Genomic DNA, 20,473 nt, shown 5'->3' with positions numbered 1-20,473 from the left:
TATTCTAGCCTGGGAAATCCCACGGACAGAGGTGTCTGGAGGGCTACACTCTACGGGGTGGCAAAGAGTTGGACACGACTTAGCAACTGAACAACAACAACAACAAAGGCCAACCACTGCCCCAATTTACTACCTTGAGAAGAGTTTCTCGAGTAAAACACAGAGGCAAAACCCAGGCAGAAGCTGATGGACTCAGTTACGGATGAGGAGCTGAGAGGTTGGGGACAATAGGTGGCAGGGTTCTAAGGAAAGAGTATGCCAGAGAGGAAAGAGCAGCACAGAGAAAACCTCAGCAATCTGCAGTCTAGTACCAATCAACGCACACATGAGGAAACCTCATTAATGAAGCTGGAGAAACAACTGACTCAGAGAATTAGAGGAAACACTGCTGAGGACTCGTACAGAGCCAGGAAAAGGGCCTGTCCCTCTCTCCCCACAGTGAGGCTGGAAAACCTCATAAAAGGGCACTAGAGGAGGAATCTAAAGGGTCTTGGCTCCGAAGTGGGAAATAATTAAACCTAAACTGAGTACTGTCCTAGTCACATCCAACGAATGCTAATAGCAAGATGTGAAAGAATCAAATCGTTTCCAAGTAAGTAAATTAAATCCTAAAACAAAGATCAAGAAAATTTATAGGAGTACAAAAGTATCCATCAGCCAAACAAGGTAAATTCACAATATATGGCATCCAGTTAAAAATTAACAGGCAAGCAAAAAAGCAGGAAAAAAAACTCAACTAAAACCAACCCAAGTATCTTAAAATAAGAAAAATTTAAAATTAGACACACATCTTAAAATTAAAAACAAAAACATTATAACCATATTTCTCCAAAAATTTATATAGAAATACAGAATGTTAAAAAGATACAAATCAGACTTCTAGAGACAAAAATGGTATCTGAGATGCAAAATACATTCATTTGGAATTAATGGAAGATTATACATTATAGAAGATTCATGAATTTGAAGACTGCAGTAGGAAATACCCAAATGAATACACTATTCATTATAGAAGGATAAATTAAGCCTAAGTGGGCTATGGGTCAACTTTAAGAGTCCTAATATAGGTATAAATGGAGTCCATAAAGGAAGAAAGGTGAGGAAAAGAAAAACATTTGAAGAAATGTCTTGAAATGTAATTAAAACTACAAACCCACAGATGTAACATGCACAACAAATCCCGAACACATTTTAATAAAAAATAAAACCCAAAATGATAACTGCTGGCAACCTACGATTGTTATATCCTGTAAAAATATCTCTCAAAAGTAAAAGGGAAATGCATTTTTAGACACACACACAGAAAAAGATGAATGAATTCATCATGAACAAATCCGCACTATAAGAAAATTTAAAGAACATCAGGTTCTTTAAATTAACACCAGGTTAATTTAAAAAATTATTTCTTTAAAATAACACCAGGTGAAAATACGGAAGTGTTAATCGTTCAGTCATGTCCAACTCTTTGCAACCCCATGGATGGTAGCCCGTGGACAGACAGGATTCTCTGTCCATGGGATTCTCCAGGCAAGAATACTGGAGTGGGTTGCTGTGCCCTCCTCCAGGGGATCTTCCCAACCCAGGGATTGCTAGCAGATTCTTTACCATCTGAGCCTACACAAAGGAATTAAGAATACTGGAAATAGCACAAAGTTTGGGAGGAGAGAAACAGAAGTACAATATTATAAGGCTCTCATATGACACAAGAATTATTTAATATAATGAAGGTAAGTAGTGATAAACTAAAGATGCATATCAAAGCTTTAAAGCAACCACTGAAGTACAGAAACAAAGTATTATAGTCAATAAGCCAACAAAGGGGATAAAATGAAATCATAAAAAATGACACAATCCAAAAGAGGGCAAAAGGTGAGGGGAGGATAGGGAAACAGGAACAAATGGGACAAACAGAAAATAAACAGCAAGATGACAGACTTAACCTTAACCATATCTACAATCACATTAAATGTACATGGTCTAAGCCATAAAAGGTAGAGATTATCACACTGGATATAAAAACCAGACCCAACAAACAGTATGCCCCATCTACAAGAAGCACATTTTAAATATAAAGGTACAAAAAGGTTCAATATAAAAGGATAAGGAAAGACAAATTATGCTAACACTAGTTAAAAGAAAATAAGAGTGGTATACTAATATCAGACAAAGTAGACCTCAATACAAAGAATATTACCAAGGCAGTTCATAAGAATAAAAGGGTAAATTCAAGGGGGTCTCCTACACTGCAGGCAGATTCTTTACCAGCTGAGCCACCAGGGAAGCCCCTAAGAGCACTTAATAATCCCCAATGTTCTTCTGCCTTGTAACAGAGCTTCAAAATACATGAAGCAAAAAAGCAAAAAATTACAAGGAGAACTCCACAATTATTGTCACAGATTTCAACATCTCTCTTAAAATATTTAATAGAACAAGCAGACAGAAAATCAGTAAAGATGAGTAAGATTTGAACAGCACTATCAACTGGCTTAACCTAACTGACATTTATAGAACATTTCATCCAACAAGAGCAGAAGACTCATTCTTTCGATAGGCACATAGAACATTTATCAAGACAGACCATATTCTGGGCAATAAAACAAGTCTTAATACATTTCCAAAAAATTCATACAAAATATGTTCTCTAATTATAAGTGAATTAAAATTCAATAACAGAAAGATACCTGGAAAATTCCCAAATATTGGCAGTTAGATAACATCTTTGTAAATAACCCATGGAGCAAAAAAGAAATCAGAAAGGAAAAGAGAAAATTTTGGAGTGAAAAAGCCCAATGAACCAAAATTTGTGGAATGGCATGATATTACAGCAGTAGTTAGGAAGCAAATTATATCTTTAAATGCCTATGATAGAAAAGAAGAAAGGTCTAAGAAAAATTACCTTGGTTTCTACCTTAAGGAACTAGACAGGGACTTCCCTGGTGGCCCAGTGGTTGAGAACTCACCTTGCAGGGCAGGGACACAGGTCTGATCCCTGGTCAGGGAACTAAGACCCCACATGCAGCAGGGCAACTAGGCCCTAAAGCCACAATCAGAAATGCAACATGCGGCAACTACTAAGCCTGTAAGCCACAGGCTAGACACGCCACAACTAAGACCCAGACCCAAAGCAGTCGAATAAATATATTTTTTAAAAAGAAACTAGACAAAGAACAAAATAAACCTAAAGAAAGTAGAAAAAATTATTAAAGATCAGAGTGGAAATCAAAATAATAGAAAATAGAAAAAGAAATGGGGGAAAAAAAATCAATGAAAACAAAGGCTAGTTCTTTGAAAAGGTCAATAAAATTGATAAAATATAGCCAAACTGGGCTTCCCTGGTGGCTCAGAGGGGAAAGAATCTGTCTGCAATGCAGAAAACCTGTGCTCGATTCCTGAGTCAGGAAGATTCCCTGGAGAAGGGAATGGCTACCCACCCCAGTATTCTTGCCTGGAGAATTCCATGGACAGAGAAGCCTGGTGGGCTACAGTTCACAGGGTTGCACTCCAGAAGAAATAGATGGAATGAACAGTTCAATGTCTATTAAAGAATTTGAATTTGTAGTTAAGAACTTTCCTTCTAAGAAAACTCCAGGCTGAGATGGCTCTACTGATAATTCTACCAAGCATTTAAGATAGAAATAATACAAATCTTACACAAAATCCTCTAGAAACTAAAGAAAAGATATTTCTTAACTCATTTTATGAGGCCAGCATTACCCAGATACCAAAACCAGAGACAGATATTACAAGAAAACTACAAACCTACAATCCTCAGAACATAGATGCAAATATGTTCAACAAAATTTTAGTTTTGAATTTGAATACAACAATATACAAAACTGTCAATACATCATGATCTATAGATTTTTGTATCAAAAATGCAAGATTGGTTAAATATTCAAACATCAATCAATACAATTCACCATATTAACACATTAATAAAAAACTTGTATCTCAATATACAAAGAAAACACATTTAACAAAATCCAAAATCCATTCCTGATTTAAAAAAACAAACAACAAAAACCCTCAATAAAGTAGGAATACAATGGAATTTCATCAGCTGGATAAAAGATACCCATGGAAAACCTACAACCAGCAGTATACTCAGTGGTCAAAGACCAAATGCTCTCCACCTAAGACCAGGAACAAGACAAGGATGGCCACTTGTACCATTTCTCTTCACCCACCTACTGAAGAGTCTAACCAGAGCAATATGGCAAGAAAAAGATATAGAAGGCATCCAGATTATAAAAAGGAGCAAAACTGCCCCAATCTACAGAGAAGATAATCATCTATTATAGACTCTAGTACAAAAAAGTTACTAGAACTAAAGAGTGAGTTTACTATGGTCACAGAAGATCAATACTCAAAAGTAGACAATATTCCTATACACTAGCAACAGCAAACAATCCGAAATCTATATTTTAAAAACAATATCATTTAAAAAAGCAAAACTTGAAATGACCTAAATGTTTATGAACAGGTGACTGGATAAACAATTTGTGGTATACCATACATACTATTGTTGAACAGTAAGTATGAACTACTGATGCAAGTTTTAAAATGGATCAAGTACAAAATTATTAAGCTCAGTGAAAGAAGAGAAATACCCTTCCTTCCCCAAATATGTACATATGTATCAAATTCTAGGCAATACAAACTAATGTCTTGTATCAGAAAACAGACTGGTGGTTGTCCAGGCATGGAGTGTGGGAGTTGGAAGTAGGAGGAGGAAAAGCTTAGAAAGGACCCCAAGGAAACTTGCATGTGATAGATTTGTTCACTACCCTGATTGTGATGAGGTTTCGTAAATGCATACATACATCAAAACTTACCAAACTATATGCCAAAACTGGCCTCTTGGCCAAACACAGCCCAATTAAGGCTACTCTTCCAGGAAGCTGCTACTTAATCATTTCAATTACACACAAGTAATAAAAGTCAGGCCTTTCTTCTATTAAATTATAAATTTTCTTTCACTAAACTACATAGATTCTTGCATCCCCCTCTAAAAATGGTTCATGTTCTCATGAAACCAGAGGTTTTCCTACCATCAGACTAAAAAACAACTACCATCTCCAACTGATTACCACTTGAAAATCCCACAGATCAAATTTATTATCCAATAATGTTAATATAGAACTCAAATAAGAATTCTTAATCATGAATCCTCTAAGATCACAATTTTTATTAACTAAGAAATAATGCTTCCAGCTGAGAGCCCATGCTCCACAACAAGAGAAGTCACGGCAGTGAGAAGGCCATGCACCACAACTAGACAGTAACCCCCCCTCATCACAACGAGAGCTGGCCTACGTGCAGCAACGAAGACCCAGTGCATCCATAAAAATAAAAGTTTTTTTTTAAAAAAAGAACGCTTCCAGTACCTCTAGATATGTAAACAAACCCATCTTAAATACAAACCTCATTATTTTTTTGCAAAGAAAAAGTTTCATTTTTAAAATTTACAACTTTATGAGCTTCTGACTTCATCTTATACCAACTTTGACTTAACATCAAAATCAACAGGCAGTAAATCTCTCCAAAAGTTTTTAAATCTTACTAAAATAGTCACCCTCAGAAGTATCTATTTATATCAAACTTTGGAATATTAATTTCATATGAATTTCCACATGTGACTTTGCCACCTAATTTATTTAAAAATTCTATATATACATGTACAACTTCCAATGATAGGCAGGTTCCTAACAAAGAAAAATTTTAGGGTCTCTATCATTTTGTACAGTGAAATGATGGATTCCTACAGGGGTTAGGGGTAATAAACTAAAGTAATATATAGAGAGAAATTTTTAAATACAACAATATTGCAAAGTTTATAACAAAACCCATGCCACTCTCAGAATGGATAACGTGTGGCCCATACATACAATGGAATACTACTCAAAAATTAAAAAAAAAAAAATGAACTACTGACACGTTCAACAATGTGGTAGATATCTCAAAGGCATTATGCTGAATGAAAAAACCCAAACCCCAAAGTTTACATACTATCAATTTCATTTACATATTATTCTCAAAAGAGCAAAATTACAGTGATGGAAAACAAATCAGAGTTGCCAGAAGTTAGGGACGGGGAAAGGGTATGACTCTAAAGGGGCAGCATGAAAGTTTCTTCACGGTGATACAAAAGTTCTGTATCCTGATTGTGGTGGTAGTTACACAAATCTGTATGTGATAAAAACATCACAGAATATATACCAGAAAAAGAGGACATATAAAAACTGATGTCTATAGTCAGTTACAGAATTATATATCAATGTCATTTTCCTAGTTTGATACACTTAAGTGAGATGTTATCATAGAGGGAAGCTGGATGAAGAGTACCCAGGAACTCAGTACAATTTTTTTTAACTTCTCATAAAATAAAAATTTTTCACAGTAAGTTTAATAAACAAAAAGACAAAAGACAATGTAGAGACAGAAAAAAAAAAAAAACAACCTATAATAAAGAAACTCAGTGCTATTAAAAAATATATCCATAAAACAAGGACAGGAATTTTTTAATTAAGAGAATAAAAAAGAGTTCTTAGCTATTTTTAAAGGTTAGAAGAAGGCTGAAAGAAAAAACTGGTAATAAAAGAAATAAAAAATGAAAGTGAAAGGATGAGAAAATTAGAGGAAGGCACTCAATATTCAAATAATATATGTTCCACACAGAACAGAGAAAAGAGGGGGGGTTATCAAAGAAATAATACATGAAAAATTTCCAAAAATAAATATTACCAGCACTGCTGCTACAAAATCATTGTAACAAATACACAAAACTAAAATATCTACAACGTGAATGGTACTCACTTATGTATGGCCCCCTTAGGTAATATACACATGGGAAATACAACCTTATGTGATATCACTTTCCAGTTTTGAGGAATTATCTTTAAATACTTCCAGCAACATCATATCCTGGTGCAACTTATTAATCTTTGCTGAATTTAACTGAAATTTCAGGATATATAGCATCTAAGCATTTCCCATGTCAACTGTTTTTTCCTTGTCAAATATTTCCATGTGTATGTATTTGTGTCTGTAGAGATATAGACATGAAGCTTTACAGTTTATGAGGTGTTTTAAACATTTAATCTTTTAAAAATGCATCATTTTTCTTAAAAACAACATAAGCATCTTTGTAAATTTCATATTAGATGTTCCCATCCATTTTTTAATTAGTCTGTCCATATTAAAGAAGCAATATTATTTTGAGGGAAAAAAAGGTGTTTCTATTACTATGTTCTGTATTGTTTTAGATTAACTAAACCATTTAAATGATCTTACATTAATATATTATAAGCAATCAATTTGCATATGATTTTTACAAGCATTTTTAATATGTTAGGTGAAGAGTTTGCAAACAAAGCCAAATTCAACCCGTTATCTCATTTCATAAATAAAGTTTTATTAGAACACAACCATGCCCATTAGTTTACATATTGCTTATAGCTGCTCTCATTCCATAATGGCAAAACTGAGTGATTCTGACAGACTCTGTAGCCCACATGGCCAAAAACATTCACTATCCAGCCTTTTACAGAAAGCTGTTTGCTGATCCTCATGTTAAGTGTTAGCAACTGTGATGACATAAAAAATGCAATGAAACTTTTAAATGTATTTTCAACAGGTTTAATGCAAATTTCTCTCCCTTTTTTTTTTTTCCCTTCTTTTTCAATTTGCCTTTTCTATAAGCTTTTTGTTGTTCTTAATTTATGGTCAGTTTCCCAAGAAACAAAGGCTAATCACTGAAAAGGGCAGTTCTCAGCTGAAGAAGGGGCTGTGCTCTAAAAGGCCATCGGTTAGTATGTTGTTTGATGCATACTGTCCATAAATATTTTATACCGTACTTAAGTCCCGGATTCTCCCCTCCTCCCCTGCTGCCAAAAGACAAGAAATACAGCTCAAGAATAGTTTTAATACTAGTCTTTCTCTTCTTAAAATCTGTCAGACACGTCAGCAACTCTGGTGAGACAGAAGCAGTAGCAATAGCAAGGGAGCCTTATATACTGTTGTATGACCACTCTAAGAGTATGTTTTCTTTGAAGTGAAATGAAGACCTAGATCCTAAGAATTCTGACAGAAAAGGAACTCCTACTGGTCAAACATTTAACACTTTACTAACAAGGTAACTGTCAGCTTTCCTGACAAAAACTATTTTCATACAGACAGTGACAGAGGTTTCTTTTGACTTTAAAACAAAGGTTTCTTTTGACAGGGCTTTCTCAGATGTTGAACTTTTTTAATGAAGGAAGATGTTGCTAGGAAAGAACCTCTCCAAAATGACGAGTCTCTGAAAAGAAATTATCTAATTGTTACAGTGCTAATTTTTTTACTTCTAAAAAATAATCATGGTTTTAATTCATCAATAAAGCATTAGGTGCTTGCAACATACAATAATTATACCCCATAATAACTAAAATTATTCTTACCCTCTCCTCTAGCAATGCTTTTAAGTTTTATCATGCAGTCATTCTACCAAATACTCACTGAATATCTATTATATGCTACTTATTATTCTAGCCCTGGTGGATATAAATCAGAAAGTCTCTGCCCTTAAAATTTATACATTAAAGTGTACAAAAACACAGAACATACATAATAAATATATTAAATATCATGTGCTGGTAAGCGCTATGAGGAAAAATAAAGCAGAGTTAAGAGGACAGAGTCATCATTTTCAGGTGAGAGGTTCTATTTCACATAGTAGTCAAAGCAGGACTCTCAGAGGAGAAGATGTCTGAGCAAAGACGAAGTGAAACATAAAACTATGAGACTGAGGGCAGGGTAGATAAAAAAGATCTGGTGCCAAAAGTAACCCTTGGCTTTTTCAAGGCATTCAAGAAGGCTAGGACAGCTGGAGCACAGATAGCAAGAAGGACAGTGTTAGAAGATGAGCTCAGAGATAAGACTAGGACCAGATTAAGAAAGACCTTCAAAGAATGTTCAAAGCTTTTTTGTTTTTGATCTGAGTGAAATAGGTACCAATAAAATTTGAATTACATGATCTAACTTATGTTAGATGAAGCAGACAATGAAAGAAAGAAGGGAACAGTAGGATCAGTGACCATTTTGGAGGCTACTACAAATAATCCAGGCGACAGCCAAAGTGACTTGGACCAGGGTTGTAGCAGTGTACACTGCAAACACTGGACTAGACTATATTCTGAAGAACAAGACTTTGGAATTTGATAGATTAAAAGTAAAAGGTGAGACAGAGGAATCAAGGATGACTCTGATTTTGGCCTGAAAAACTGAAACATTTCAGATTTTGACTATCATTCTCCCACGTTAGAATAACAGTGGGAGGATTAGGTTTGAAAAGTGTGAATGCTTTTTATACACATTAACACTGAAATGTTTATTAGACATCCAAGTGAAGATATCAAATATGGAGTTAGATACACCAGTCTAAAGTACAGGGAAAAGTCCAGATTAGAGACAAAAATAGGGGAGTTAAAAACCATTATATATATATAAAAAAAAACAGTATATACTTTGTATTCTCAAGCCCTACCACAGAAAATTATAAAACATTTCTGAAAAATTGATAATCACTATGATCACAGACTTGTCATGCAAAGAGGCTTGCGTAATTCTATGAAGCTATGAGCCATGCCATGCAGGTCCACTCAAGACAGACAGGTCACACTGAAGGGTTCTGACAAAATATGGTCCACTGGAGGAGGGAATGGCAAACCACTTCAGTATTCTTGCCGTGAGAACCCCATGAACAGTATGAAAAAGCAAAAGATACGACACCAGAAGATGTGCCCCCAAGTTGGAAGGTATCCAACATGCTACTGGGAAGAGCAGAGGGCAATTACTAACAGCTCCAGAAAGAATGAAGAAGCTGGGCCAAAGCGGAAACAACACTCAGTTGTGGATATGTCTGGTGGTGAAAGTCTGGCCTTGGAGTACAAAATGAAGTAGGGCAAAGGCTAACAAGAGTTTTGTCAAGAGAACACGCTGGTCATAGCAAACATTCTTTTCCAACAACACAAGAGACGACTCTACACATGGACATCACCAGATGATCAATACTGAAATCAGACTGATTATATTCTTTGCAGCCGAAGGTGGAGAAGCCCTATACAGTCGCTGACTCATTCAGATCATGAGTTCCTTACTGAAAAATTCAGGCTTAAATTGGAAAAAGTAGGGAAACCCACTAGGTTACTGAGGTATGACCTAAATCAAATCCCTATGATTATACAGTGGAGGTGAAGAAACAATAGATTCAAGGGATTAGATCTGGTAAACAGAGTGCCTGAAAAACTAAGGAAGGAGGTTCCCTATATTGTACAGGAGGCAGTGACCAAAACCATCCCAAAGACAAAGAGATGCAACATGGCAAAGGGGTTGTTTGAGGAGCCTTTACAAATAGTTGAGAAAAGAAGAGAAGCAAAACACAAAGGAGAAAGGAAAAGATATACTCAACTGAATGCAGAATTCTAGAGAACAGCAAGGAGAGATAAGAAGGCCTTCTTAAATGAACAATGCAAAGAAATAGAAGAGAACAATAGAAAGGAAAAGACTAGAGATCTTCAAGAAAACTAGAGATATCAAGGGAACATTTCATGCAAGAATGGGCATGGTAAAGGACAGAAACAGCAAGGACCAAGCAGAAGAGATTAAGAAGAGATGTCAAGAATACACAGAAGAACTGTACAAAAAAAGGTCTTAATGACCCACACAACCATGATGGTGTGGTCACTCACCTAGAGCCAGACATCCTGGAGAGTGAAGTCAAAGCTAGTTGAGGTGATGGAATTCCAAGTAAGCTATTTAAAACCCTAAAAGATGATGCTGTTAAAGTGTTGCATTCAATATGCCAGCAAATTTGGAAAACTCAGCAGGAGCCACAGAAATGGAAATGGTCAGCTTTCATTCCAATCCCAAAGAAGGGTTATGCCAAAAAATGTTCAAACTATTATACAACTGTGCTCATTTCACACGTAAGGATAAGCTCAAAATCCTTCGAGATAGGCTTCAGTAGTATGTTAACCAAGAACTTCTGGATATACAAGCTGAATTCTGGAATACAAGAAAATGCACAGGTACCAGAGATCAAATTACCAACATTCATTGGATTGTAGAGAAAGCAAGGGAATTCCAGAAAAAAAAAGTCTGCTTTATTGACTAAGCTAAAGCCTTTGACTGTTGTAGATCACAACAAACTGGAAAATTCTTCAAGAGATGGGAATACCAGACCACCTTACCTATCTCCTGAGAAGCCTGTATGCAAGTTAAGAAGCAACAGTTAAAACCGGATATGGAACTGAACTAGTTCAAAATTGGGAAAGGAGTACAACAAGGCTGTGTTTTGTCACCCAATCTATTTAACTTCTATGCAGAGTACATCATTTGAAATGCTGTTCTGGATGAACCACAAGCTGGAGTCAAGACTGCTGGGAGAAATATCAACAACCTCAGATATGCAGATAATTCCACTCTAATGACTGAAAATGAAGAGGAAGTAAAGAGCCTCTTGATGAGGGTAAAAGAGGAGAGTGAAAAGCTGGCTTGAAACTCAACATTCAAAATACTAACATCATGGCATCTGCCCCATCACTTCATGGCAAATAAAAGGGGACACAGGTCAGATCTCTGATTGTGGAACTAAGATCCTGCATGTCTTTCAGTTGCAGAGAAGAGGAGGGGAACAGTTCCTTTTTTAAGACCGTGGGAGCATCTTTTTCTACTAAAAAGTAAAACCAATAGAAAAAATATATGAAGTACAAATACAATACTTAGTTTTAGAAACATTTATCATATGACCATGAATATTTTAACAAAGCTTACTTTCACAAACCAAGATTCTAGACAGAAATCAAAGCAATCCCACAACCACTCATTTTCTTTTTTTTTTTTAACCACTCATTTTCAAATGGCCTTTTTTGCGGGGGGGAAGGGGGCTATACAGCATGTGAGATCTTAGTTCCTTGACCAGGGATCAAACTCACACCCCCTGCACTAGAAGCATGGAGTCTTAACCACTGGACCACCAGGGAAGTCCCCCAAATGGCCTTTTGAAAACACAAATAACTTGTTCCATTAAATTTCCTCCTCCTGTGCTTCATACTAAAATTTTAAGTATTAAAAATTAAAATTAAAAATCTGAACTACAATACAATTAGATTGATAAAATTAAAGATCAAACCAAATGCTCAATGAACGGCAAAATTAACCCTCAGGTTGAGAACCACTGTCTTTATTCTATATTCTAGGACCAAATAACAACAACAACAATATTAATATTTGAGCAATTAGAACATGTCAGGCACAACAGTGAGCACTTTACACATAATTTCATTTAATCCACAAAACTATCCTCTTTTCACAGTTGAGAAAATGACAATTTAGAGGCTAAACAACTTACCTAAAATCATGTAGCTAAGCAAGCGGCAGATCTGACATGTGACCTAAGGAGCACAACTTTGGAGTTCTTTTTACCTTTTAACCTTAAACAATTCTGACTCAAACGTGAGTCGTTTCTTTTAAAAATGACAATTCTTCACATATTTGAAGACAACTTCACATACTGAAGACACAACTCTTATTGTGAGATTCCTTAACATCTATCACAGTTGCCCCCAAGACCTGTGAATTTTCAGTTTCCTAAGCTGATAAGGCATCCAATTTACTCACATCCTTCCTTCTGAATTTACACAGAACTAAACACAATACTTTGGTGTAATGAAGTGGCTCTAACCTTCTTTCCCATTCATTGCGATGGTTTCTAAGGGGGATGGTGGTAGGGGGAAAGATGGGATGATGGCAGCCACACTGTATTTTTGTTTTATATCAAGTTTATTACCAACAACTACCCCTCAAGTCTTTTCAAAATGTGATGCTATAAAGTCATGCTAACAATATATATTTGCTTTTCAGTTCTTATCTATATTCTCCAAAAGTTCATTTCAATTTAGTTCAACAAATCAGATTTGGAGATCACTTTGGATCATTAGCTTTTTATTTACTATCCTTTCTTCACTGTTACCTATAAATTTAAGAATGTTCCTTCTCCATATGAGCAATAAGACAAAGCAATGAACAGAGCCACCTTCTAAGATCAATAACCTCTGAACAGGGTCCTTCAAAATGAAAACTGTGTTGGTTAACACAATCCACTAATGGTTAACTCATTTTTCTTCACCCAAGGGGAGATACATATATATATAAAGACTTCACCAAAAACTAAGCTAAAACAAAGTTGAAGTACAAATATATATTGCTACTATATTGCTACTAAACTACCAACTGCATCAGAGAAAAATTAAAGTTGTTCTGACAATCTATTTTTAGCAAACCCATTCTGGATAATGTTTAATCTGTTTTTTCCTTCAAGTTAGTCATAACTATCTTTTGTTTTTTGCTCTAAAATCTCCTATATTCTTCAAAATCAGGCCGAGGATCTCCCATCTTTTAATACTTCTTGTATTCTCCTAAAACCTTTTGAAGACTATAAATAATATCAATAATTTAAAGATTTTACAGTCAGGTTCTTTTTTAACTATAAGATGTTCCAGAAGACAATTCATTTAGCCAGATGCATTTACTTATCTCTGTATTAGTGGCGGTTTCATTCTTTACTAGAAATGTCTTTGCTATTATTATTGATGATGGTGGTAGTTTTCTCTTCCTTTCTGCCAAAGAAGCTCCAAATAAGAGTTGATGGATTTTTTTTTCTTCTCTCATTCCCATTCACTATTATTACACTTTCATTGATAACCTTTTGAAAGTGTAACATAAGAAACTCTTTTGGCTGGCCGTAGCATTTTTTAAAAGTCTCAGCTCATCTGAGCTCGTTTCCCTGAAATTTTTTCTATACTTTATTATGGCAATCTTATTTGCTCTGTTTTAAAAGTAATGTGCATATCTTTAAAGAATTCAATGTATAATACACATTGAGGGCCTTTTTCCTTCTGAAAAGTATCAAAATTGTATTTTTACTGAACTCAAGATATTCTTCTTTTTTAGAGAAATTGATGCTGTGAAATCAAACTGATCTTTTATCAAGAACCAGAAAAACTCAAATTCAATAAATTACAAAACATACATATAGAAAACCCTATGCAATTCTTAGGAGTTATGCAATAGAAGACTATCCCGTGACACAGGGAATGTTCATGATTAAGTTTGCTTTTCATTAAAGAAAAAAAAAAGATGGGTTATATAACAGTACATGTAGTAATATCCCTAAATTATTTTTAAGTGTATACATGTGGATTTATATTTTTATATATACACAGGAAAAAAAGGTTATATACAAAAATATTTGAAGTTTTTCTTTTGATAATATTTTTATTTTATTCTATGTGCTTTTCCTTACCTACCAAATTTATGTAATAAATATGTATTACTCCTATAATAATACAGGCATTATTTTTTTTAAAAATCAGCCACACTAGAGAAAAAAATATTCCATAAAGTGTAAGACAATAAAGTCTAACATGAGACTTCTGCCTTTATAACTATACTTAAGCAAGCTTAGAAAAACTTTTCTGGACACCAAACCAGGAAAAAAAAAAGGCCAAAACAAGATACCACCAGTTAGTCTAACTAAACAAACAAGTTGTAATGATCGTTCACACTTTTAGAAATTAAATGGGGCAAGTCACAAGAACTTCCTCACATTTCAAGTAAAAGAATGTTACAAACTACTTAATAACATTTAAAATAATTTTAAAATGTTGTATATCCCCCCAAATCCCTACAAAATGAAGACTCAGTAGGACAGAGATAATGAAGACAAAAGGAAAAATATCATTAATCAAATTATTTTAAATTGTGCCAAAATTTCCTAATAAAGTAAGCACTGTCACCTGTAAAGACTTAAAATCTTAAAGGAAGAATAATTGTCTTTATTTAGGAATGTTTTTCTCATTGAAAATCAATTTGCAATAATCCGAAAACTTATCTGATTTACTCTTTCAATGGCAGTATCTAGATCATCTACTCAGAGTCTGTGTTCTAAAAGACTAGGGAAAAAAGTCATCTTAACCAGTTAAAACTTTATCATTCAAATACATACAGTTCTGTAAAATACATATAAAATGGATCAACTAATCCTTAATTCACCCAAAAGTAAGACTACATTCACCTTCTTCTTTACGAAATTATTTCAATTATTTTATCTTGAGTTTTATTTTCAAATATATAAAAATATTATTTCAAAAAATTAGCTTTTCCTTAAATAAAATTTTATATGACATTCATAAGAAACAAGATCAAACATAATGTATTCTCAAGTTACATGATGATTCTACTAAGACTTTAAATGAAATAGGAAACAAAGCCTCAAATCCATGAAAATAATAAAAACACATACTATTTTAAATAACGTGGCATTAAACTGACAATCAAGACATATGATTTTAACATTCAAAAACATAAATGATCATAATGAAACAAAAGCCAAACATATCTCTCTCCACCTCTCTCGTATTTAGAAATCTATAGAATTATAACCCAGCATATTATCATGTAATAAATGAATACACACCTTACTTTAGTATATGCCAAGGCAGACACACAAAAACAAGAAAAAAATTTTGAAATCAGAGTATAAAGGGACTCTGCTTTTTCAAACAATGCAGCACTGAAAGCCAGGTCAGCATCCTTGGGCATTACTAGGAAACTTTAGCACATCTGATATTTCCATCATCTTCAGAATTCCTCTGAACAATGAAAAAATCTCCCAGTCCCCTACCTCACCTGTCTACTGACTTCCTTTAGCTTTCCCCCCTCTACTGTGTAATAATGCTATTGCAGTTATTTTGGCCTTAAATATTCAGAGATACAACCCCCGCTCTGTATTAATTCAGTTCATTTTCTCACAGACACTGACTCAGCCGTGGGTTGTGCAGCACTGACGTTTCTAACCAAACAGCATCGTGTGAGCTGTGATCATCCCATTTCTCCATCTCTGTGCAGTGATTGGATATTGTAATTGATAGACAGGATGAAGAAAACTCAGGAGATGAGGGTTAGTGATATGTAGATATGTTGCCAAATACCATCTGTAAAGCTAATTCTAGCTCTGCCAGCTTGCCAGGTTTTAAAAAACTAGGATGCAGCTAACTTTCTTTTTTCCTTTCGATATTTTATTGTGTACCTTTCTGGGCAATAAATCTTCTCTTTAAAACCAAAGAGAAAATATTATCTGTACTTTAAGGACCCACAAAAAGAACTACTCTTTAAAGCAACCCAACTTTTCCATTTCTAAACTGCTGCTAGGACTAAAGAGCGACTTAAAAAGGAAACTGGAAAGCTCAATCTTCATGCAGAAGAAAGGAGCATGCGTACTTCTATGTGGGAATGAACCCTTGCGGCAAAGTCTGATATTGAATGTATGATGCATTTATCTTTAGTAACCTGAGCAGACTGCAGATTTGAGTTTTAAATAGCTGTATTTGACCCAATTCAAATATGCAAGAGCTTTTAGCATGTTGTCACTCTAGGGCATTTTAACATTAGTTATATAGAAAAGGTGCTCTTTCTTTTTCCTTTTTAAATAGCAAGAACTCCTCTACTTTATAATTTAAAGAAAGGTGTCACATTTCAGGCCAAATAAATTTCAACTGAAATGATCTTTAACTTCTCGGCAAGCTACCAAACTCCTCAATATAAGTAATAACTATACAACTACTAGTCAGAAAGAAAAGTTGAGTAATTTTTCAACTAATTCATTTGTATGCACTTGCAGAGGAACCAGAGGGACCCTGAATTTCACCCATGTCCAGATCAGCTTCCCTGTCTTGTCTTTTATATCAGTGTTATACCTATGAAATCTACATTCAAAGAAACTTCACAAAAGAAAGGTATTATTAGGTATTATTAATTGTATTAGGTAAAAGAGAAATAATTCAATATTCACCAAACCCTCAAACCTCCAACATAAGCATATGAATATAGTAATTACTATTGCTACTTCTATAATTCAATTTTATCCTTGCCAGTTAGGAAAAGTAGAGAAAAAAAAATCAAAGGAAAAGGATTTCAGAAAGCAGGCTATTCCAATATGTGATAAGATAACTTTTTAGAAAAACTCCAAAAACTGACTCTTAATAAATATGCTTATTTCTTTATTACTAAAGTCTAAGTGTTTTTAGCTCCAAAATTCACATACTGATACGGTATTTGTAGGTGAGGTAATTAGCTCATGAGGGAAGAGCACTCATGAATGGGACTAATACCTTTACAAAAGAGATCCCAGAAAGATCCCTAGTCCCTTCTACACCATGAGGGAACACAGGGAAAAAAAATCTGTCTGAAGCAGAAGGCAAGCCCTTACCAGACACCATATGTGCCAGCGTTTTGATTTTGGACGTCCTAGCCTCCAGAACTACGTGAAACAAATTTCTGCTGTTTATAATATAGTCACTCAGTTTATGGTATTCTGTTATAGCAGCCCTAACAGACTGAGCCATTTAGTTTTTGTAGATTTAAATCCCCAATTCTGTTTGAGGTGGCAATGTGAGCACTTATATTTCTAAGTCTCCATGATCTAGAGATGACCATATGACATAGTTCTAGCCAATAATTTATAAGCAGTTGCCTGCTAGAAATTTTTGAGAAATTTAATTTCCTGATATAAATGAAACCTCTTTCCCATTATCCCTGTCTCCATTCCTCCTTGTCTGGAGGGTGGGCATGATGGCTGGAACTGTATAGTAAGCCATTTTGTGATCATGAGGAAACAACCAGAGAAAAATCAAAGATTTTTGACCTTAATATCCTTAAGGATATTAAGCCACTAAGTCTATATCAGGTGATGCCTCCCTGTGGACTTTTGTGTACAAAAAAATAACCCCCTAACTTAAGCCAGTGTTTACTCTGGCTTTCTTTTACTCAGATATCCCTAAATAAAGTACACAAGATTAAAAAAAAAAAAGGATGCAAAAATATGTAGAAGGACAGATGAAACAAAATTAGCCATGAAATGATAACTTGAAACTGGGGAATGAGTACATAGGGGTTCATTATAACTGTTTTCTCTTATATGTATTTTAAATGCACCAAAATGAGTTACTGAAAATTTTTAAAAATAAAAAGAATAAGCAGCTTGTTTATAAATTCCAGCTTTGTATTTACAAGTTGGATAGTCTTAGGCAAGTTTATTAACCTCATTTCTTCCATCTGTTAATTGGAGACAGTAATACTATTCATAGAGTTCAACCTTCAGATTTAGTCAAGGTAATTTCCAGAAGGTCCTTGGCAGGAATGCCCTCCATCTATCCAATTATCCAAGGATTAGTTCAAGTCTCATTTTTACCTGCTCAGACTGGCACTGATTTCTTCTCTGAACTCTTATTTTACTACAACTCATTACCACAATTTATTGCCCTCTTGTCCTCTGATTGTTTCATATCTGGATGTTAAAGTCTTCCATGATGGTACTGTGACAAACTGCTGAATCCTTCCTGAACTGAGCACAGGTTCTCAACAATACTTATACTATTAGTTTTTAATACTGCTCAATAAATTAACAATTAATTAAAAAACTACCACTTTAAAAAAATCAAACTGAATTATTTTTCAAAGCATTCTAAGTTATATGTTTACAAGTACATAGGAACAAAAGCTCCCAAAAAGTAAACTGTTCTCCCATGGGCAGATTTTCCATGAATGAAGTTAAAATAAGGTCAAAGGATTTCCTCATCTTTCCACTAAAAAAAAAAAAAAAATCAATAAATTTGCATTCACGTAAGCAACCAATAGTATTGCAATCATATTTAAAAAGAGCATCAGAAAGGTATTGATGTTATAGAAATCAGGAAGAGCTATATCTGTTACTGAAGTTAAATAACAGCAAGTTTAAAACTGTTTTTAAAAATCTTTCTCACTGTTTGCACATAGCTTTTATAAAGCAAACAACAGCTTATTTTTACCTTGTCACCACTTAATATACAATGCAGTCTTGTATATCAGAAAAAGACTAAGAACTAGCAAGGGTAAGTTGAAAATCACCTGAAAAAATGTATACAACATATCAGATAAAAATACAGCCCCACATTTAATGAGATAAAACAAGTATCTCTTTACCTCAAAGACAAAATAAATATCCATGTAAACACGCTGCAGAAAGAAAACTAGAGCACCAGCTGAAGGACACACACACGAAAAAAAAAAACAAAAAAACACTCACACCATTGCTGTGAACTTTATAATCAAAATCAACTCAACATCTTCATTTTAGACCTCACCACAGTAAAAGCCCACAATAAAAAATACATCTTGTCAGGAGACTTGAATAGTACTCATCACTCACATTTTCTAGCCATGTATATGGTTTAAAAGTAGTTGAATCATTTCTTTAAAATTACAAAAAGGATTTCAATATCACTGCATGTTTTATTCTTTAAGAAAGGTGGTATTAGTTATCCTAGTTAGGAGAATTTTACATTCAAGTAAGTTAAATGTTCAATAATATCCCCCAACTAAATATTCATAAAGCACAACTCTCTATGAAAACAATGTTTACATACCTGCATTATGTGAGGTTTATGAGCTGTTAACACCTTAAAATATCAGATCATAAAGTGTTCTAAATGAACTCATTAATGTTCCTCATTAAGTCACACAGCACAAAAAGAAAGCTTTAAAAATAATATATAAAAGGGCTGAAACTTTTGAACCGAGTTTCACTTAATGCATCAAACTTTAAATGAACCTGGTGAGTCACAGCAGATAGACTGATTTTACCACTAGGATCAGGATGATAACCCAATATAAATATACACAGTTAAAAATGTACAGAGGCAAAGACTGACAAAAGCCTATAAATTATCATACACATTATATTTAGAGCATAAAATAAATTCCTATTAGAGAGTTTTAAATACAAAAAAATAATCTGTCTTGCCAGAGTTCCCAATTAACTATAGCATTGATTCATGGGGTCAACTAAGGATATTTTAACATTATTTAGAAACAGAAACAAAAATTCATAAAAATACAAATAAGAATTAAATAAACACAAATAAGAAAATTAAAAGGAAGACGTTTCCCTAAAAGTTATTTAAAGAGAAATGCAAATATTCACTGTATTTTGTGAATTGACCCCCATCCTCTTAAAGGCTTTGCCACAACCAAATACAGCTTGGTTCTTCATAAAAATTAATTTTAGCAGAGTTCTGATATGTGAAATACATATTTTCTACCTACCTTGAATGTTTATAAAGTTTACGAGGTCTACTATGCAATTTCCGATCCCAGTTCTCTGGATCGCTGGAGTTACTGTCATAGGGATGAGGCCGTCCTGCCATCCCACTTCAAGCTCCCTCACACCACTGCTCTGAAAGCACACATGCAGCGCCCATAACCTACATAAAAGAGCAGTGCTGACCTTTAAATCTACTCCATGAGAATGAAATAGTCACAGAATTGTATATATTTTCTGATATTATTGTGACTTTTTTTTAAGTGATAAACAGGATTATTAAACATCAGACACAAAAAA

General features: G+C 34.3%; 1 protein-coding gene across 5 annotated transcripts in view; it reads right to left on the bottom strand.

Annotated features, from left to right (window-relative positions):
* Positions 1 to 20,473, bottom strand: part of BTBD10 (BTB domain containing 10) — a 70,156-nt gene that overhangs the window by 28,135 nt on the left and 21,548 nt on the right. For 3 of the 5 annotated variants that reach the window (XM_043480995.1, XM_043480994.1, XM_043480996.1), the window contains one exon: positions 20,179 to 20,336. The exons of 1 other annotated variant lie outside the window; for it this stretch is intronic. In XM_043480995.1, the coding sequence (XP_043336930.1) occupies positions 20,179 to 20,279 (101 nt within the window). In that variant the 5' untranslated portion in view covers positions 20,280 to 20,336. Of the gene's footprint in view, positions 1 to 15,514; positions 15,905 to 20,178; positions 20,337 to 20,473 lie in introns of those variants that run through there. One more of the 5 variants, XM_043480993.1, reaches the window with a different exon arrangement.

Source organism: Cervus canadensis, chromosome 11 (assembly GCF_019320065.1).
Source record: "Cervus canadensis isolate Bull #8, Minnesota chromosome 11, ASM1932006v1, whole genome shotgun sequence".
In the NCBI taxonomy this organism is placed as follows: domain Eukaryota; kingdom Metazoa; phylum Chordata; class Mammalia; order Artiodactyla; family Cervidae; genus Cervus; species Cervus canadensis.
This window is presented reverse-complemented; position numbering and strand designations above follow the sequence as displayed.